Source organism: Rhea pennata, chromosome 1, assembly GCF_028389875.1.
Source record: "Rhea pennata isolate bPtePen1 chromosome 1, bPtePen1.pri, whole genome shotgun sequence".
In the NCBI taxonomy this organism is placed as follows: Eukaryota; Metazoa; Chordata; class Aves; order Rheiformes; family Rheidae; genus Rhea; species Rhea pennata.
Genome location: NC_084663.1, coordinates 208,398,061 through 208,402,036, shown reverse-complemented (window position 1 = coordinate 208,402,036; position 3,976 = coordinate 208,398,061). Strand labels below are relative to the sequence as shown.

Sequence of the window (3,976 nt, the reverse complement as noted above, 5' to 3'; positions counted from 1 at the left end):
TGCCCCGGGGGGGATCTGGTACCTGCCCCGCGGGGTGGGTACCTGCCCCGGGCGGATCTGGTACCTGCCCCGGGGGGTCGGTACCTGCCCCGGGGGGGGGATCCGGTACCTTCCCCGGGGGCCGGTGCCCCCTCGCCCGCCCCCGGCCGGGCGCGGGGCAGCGGAGCGGCGGGGAGCGGAGGGCGTCACGCCACCCCCGATGCCCGGCGGGGAGGCGGAGAGGGCCGGGCCGGGCCGGGCCAGCCCCGCGCCTGAGCCCTCCTCCCTCCTCCTCCTCCTCCTCCTCCGCCCGCCGCCTTTTCCCCGCCGCCGCCGCGGCCCCGCGCAGCCCTGCGGAGCTCGGCGCGGGCGGCGCCGCGCCGCCGGCCATGGCCGCGCCAGCCGCGCTGCTGAGCCCCCACCACCTGCTCTCCCTCTGCTTCCCGGCCGGCGGCGGCCTCCTGGGCTACGCCGACCTGGAGAAGGGCTACGAGGGCGGCGGCGACGCGGCGGACTTGAAGGAGGCCGCCCGCGACCTCCTCAGCTTCATGGACTCGGCCTCCAGCAACATCAAGCTGGCGCTGGACAAGCCCGGGAAGTCCAAGCGGAAGGTGAACCACAGGAAGTACCTGCAGAAGCAGATCAAGCGCTGCACCGGCATCATCGCCGCGCCGCCCCCCGCCGCCGCCGCCGCCGCCGCCGCCGCCGCGGCGCCCGAGCCCGCCCGCGGCCGCCCGCCGCCCGCCGCGCCCTGCCCCGCCAAGGCGGCGGCGCGCCGGGAGGCCTCGCAGGCGGGCAGCAGCCTGCAGAGCCGCAGCCTCGCCGCGCTCTTCGACTCGCTGCACCAGGCGGGCGGCGGGGCGCGGCGGGGCGCGGCGGGCGGCGGCGCCGAGGGCGGCGGCGGCGGCGGGCGGAAGGTGCCGCTGCGGGACCGCAACCTGCCGCCCTCCTTCTTCACGGAGCCGGCGCTGCCCGCCGCCGCCCGCGCCCCGCCGCTGCCGCCGCCGCCGCCGCCGCCGGGCGCCAGGGAGGCGGAGAAGGGCGGCGGCGCCGAGGCGGCCGAGTTCCTGGAGCTGCTGGGCGCCGAGTACGGCGCGCTGCTGCCCGAGCACGGCGCCGCGCCCGACGCCGCCTTTGCCGGCCGTCTGCCCGCCGAGCTCGGCCTCGAGCCCGGCCTCTACGAGGCGGCGGCGGCGGCGCTGCCCGGCGCCCCGCAGGCGCTGCTCGGCGCGCTGCTCTACCCCGAGCCGCCCTGGAGCCCGCCCAAGAAGGCGCCGCCCGAGGCGCTGCGCCCGCTGCCCGCCGCCGCCGCGCCGCCGCTCTACGCGCCCGCCGAGCCGCCCCCCGCCGCCGCCGCCGCCGCCGAGGAGCCCGGCGGGCACCTGGCCGCCGCCTTCGGCCCCTTCTTCCCCGAGTGCCCGCTGCCGCCGCAGCTGCCCTACGACTACGGCTACCACCGCGCGGCCTACTCGGGCCTGTAGGGCCTGCGCGCGGCGGCGCCTCGGGCCGGGCCGGGCCGGGCCGGGCCCGCGCGGCTTCCCTGCCCGGCACCCGGCCGCGGGGGCAGCTCCCCGCCGCCCGCCGGAGGCGTCGAGGCAGCTGCTGCGGCGGCCCGCGGCGCCGGCGGGCTTCCAGCCGGGGACGCAAAACTGAGGGGAAAAAGGAAAAAAAATATGAAGTGGAGCAAAACTAAAAAAAAAAACCAACAAACACACACCCCGCTGCTACCAAATCCTGAAATTTAACAGTGTCTCGCAGGATGTTGCGAGCAGCAATTTACAGTGACAAATACGTTAATCGGCGGCGTTAAGTTCTGGACGAGGTGTGCTGTAGCAACTCCAGCAGTGCGATTCCTGCAGACTCTTGCTGGATTTCTTTCAGGAACGTGTCACAGCGTGGAAGGCGATGCGGCTCGGTGTCGTTGTGTACAGGAGATTATCTGATAATCATTTAAGTTATGTAAAAGAGTCTATGATAGGTCCTATAAAATAAAGCTACACAATAGATTCAAGCTCTGTGATGAGTGCTACTGTTGGACGGCAGTGTGCTAGCGTTTCCCCCCATGTCTTCATCCTCTGTAATCGTTTCTTGGCAGAAGTTAAGACAGGCCAGCGGTTATTGTCTTTTTGTTTTTTTCCCTAAATCTTTTCAGATGCTGTGTTTTACCCGTGATGGCCGGCTGTTCGTGTTTTCTTGCCTTCGTTTGTACTGGCTGTTTCTTTTACTTACTAGAAAGACGGGGCTGGTAATACGCTACAAAGGCAATGGATGAAAATGGTTACGTTTATGAAAACAGATCAAATTACTCCGAGGTTTCCTATTGAGACGCAAGGCTTAAAAGGCAATCCTGCACTCTGGCTTCCGGCCAATCCCAATTGGATTGTTTGTTTTTAAAACGGGATTCCCATATGGACAAGTGTTGAGCTTTTGCCTGTGGCGACAACAAATCCTTGTGCCTTCTATCGTTTAAAAGAAATGTAAGAAAGGAAACACTTTTTTTTTCCGTTGATGAACTCAGATTTAAGAAAGTTAGCGTCAAGAAATTGAGCTGTGTGGAGAGGGGATAAAAGGTATTTTGGAAATAAACCATGACATAATTCTTTCCGTGATTGGCTTAATTTTGCTCTTAGACAACAAAAGCTGTAGCTTACGCTGCATCTTTGCTCCCGAGGTTCCCCAGGCGCTCCACAAGCGGTACAGAAGGGAGCCACGACTGACAAACAGCCACAGTCGTCTAATAGCTGAACACTGCCGAGCTGTTATGTTGTTACGGAAATGCACTTTTGAAGTATAATTTTGCTGTCGTTTATTTAACTAAGCTTAAAGAGCTCATGTGTGAGGGACAATGGGCAGCGAGTCCAGCCAAGGTAGCTACAAATTAGGTTAATCCTGACCCACTGTTCATTTAGAGGACTGTACAATGTCCTACTTTGTGAACTCATTCCTGCGTTCCTCGCTTTGGCAAATCTCCCAGTGAATAGAGTGGGAGTTTTGCATTTGTAAGGAGTGTATTGCCAGGTCCAAGTGTAGTGTATGCCTAACTAAGTTTTAGATTATCTAGACAGGACGTGACTTCAGGATTATTTCAGTTGGTAAGTTTTTTTTCTTTTCTTTTGTCTAGTTACTGCTTCAAGCATGTGGATCTGCAGCACGTATTGACAGCTGCTCGGGGTATTTCAGATCGATGGTTTTGTGCTAAGGCATCTAGTGTAACGATACTTTATCACCCAGCTTTCTCACCTGAGCCATGCTCATGAAGGCTGCATGCTTTCAGCACTCTGAGCGACCAGGGTGGGGAGTTTATAATGCAAGAATAACGCAGGGGCAGGCTTTAATTTCTCAGTTAAGAGAAAAACAACCTGTTCTCACTGTTTTGCTGAGCAATTTGTTTCACAAGCTCAATATGCAATTTTATATTAACCTGGGATACAGTCTTGATTGCCGAGGTGACCTTGCTGTCGGTCAAGTGTCTCACTGACTTCAGTGTGATTTTGCCTGAAAAAAAGTCTAACAGGTCTCCAGGAAGAGACTCTGGAAAAGACTGTGTACCGTTAGCAACACTGAGCGGTTTGGTTCTGCACAGGCCAGACCCTTTTATTCAAAGCAGCTGTAATGTGCCACAAATCTGACCCAGTGCTGTTTTTCATTAGTGGGGTGCTCTGCTGCCTTGTAAAGGGTGATCCACCACCTTGTAAAGGTGTGCAGAAGCACAGAATGAGTCTTTTGGGACTGGAATTGCTCTCATATCGGTGGGAGAAGCAGTTTTGTGGAAGTCGGTGGAGTGGGGCTGGTATAAAAGCAGCATCACAGCTTGGTCCAGCCGCTGCCCAGGCTGGAAGGGGTCTTCTGCGGACATAACCAAAGCTGGGGCAGGCTCCTTGTGCCAGGAGTAAGGCTGAGTGAGGAAGGGCTGCAGATGTCTTGCTTCACCTCCAATTTAGTCTGTACTCTGGTGAAAGGTCCAAGGCCTTAAATGGGAATTTTTCATTTACAGGAG

The 3,976-nt window shown here is 59.7% G+C and overlaps 1 protein-coding gene across 1 annotated transcript; it reads left to right on the top strand.

Annotated features, from left to right (window-relative positions):
• Positions 1-340: 340 nt before the first annotated feature.
• FAM181B (family with sequence similarity 181 member B) lies at positions 341-1,480 on the top strand. The gene has a single exon (XM_062578077.1). The coding sequence runs from the start codon at positions 369-371 to the stop codon at positions 1,458-1,460; it is 1,092 nt and encodes a 363-aa protein (XP_062434061.1). The 5' UTR covers positions 341-368; the 3' UTR covers positions 1,461-1,480.
• The last annotated feature ends 2,496 nt before the right edge of the window (positions 1,481-3,976 follow it).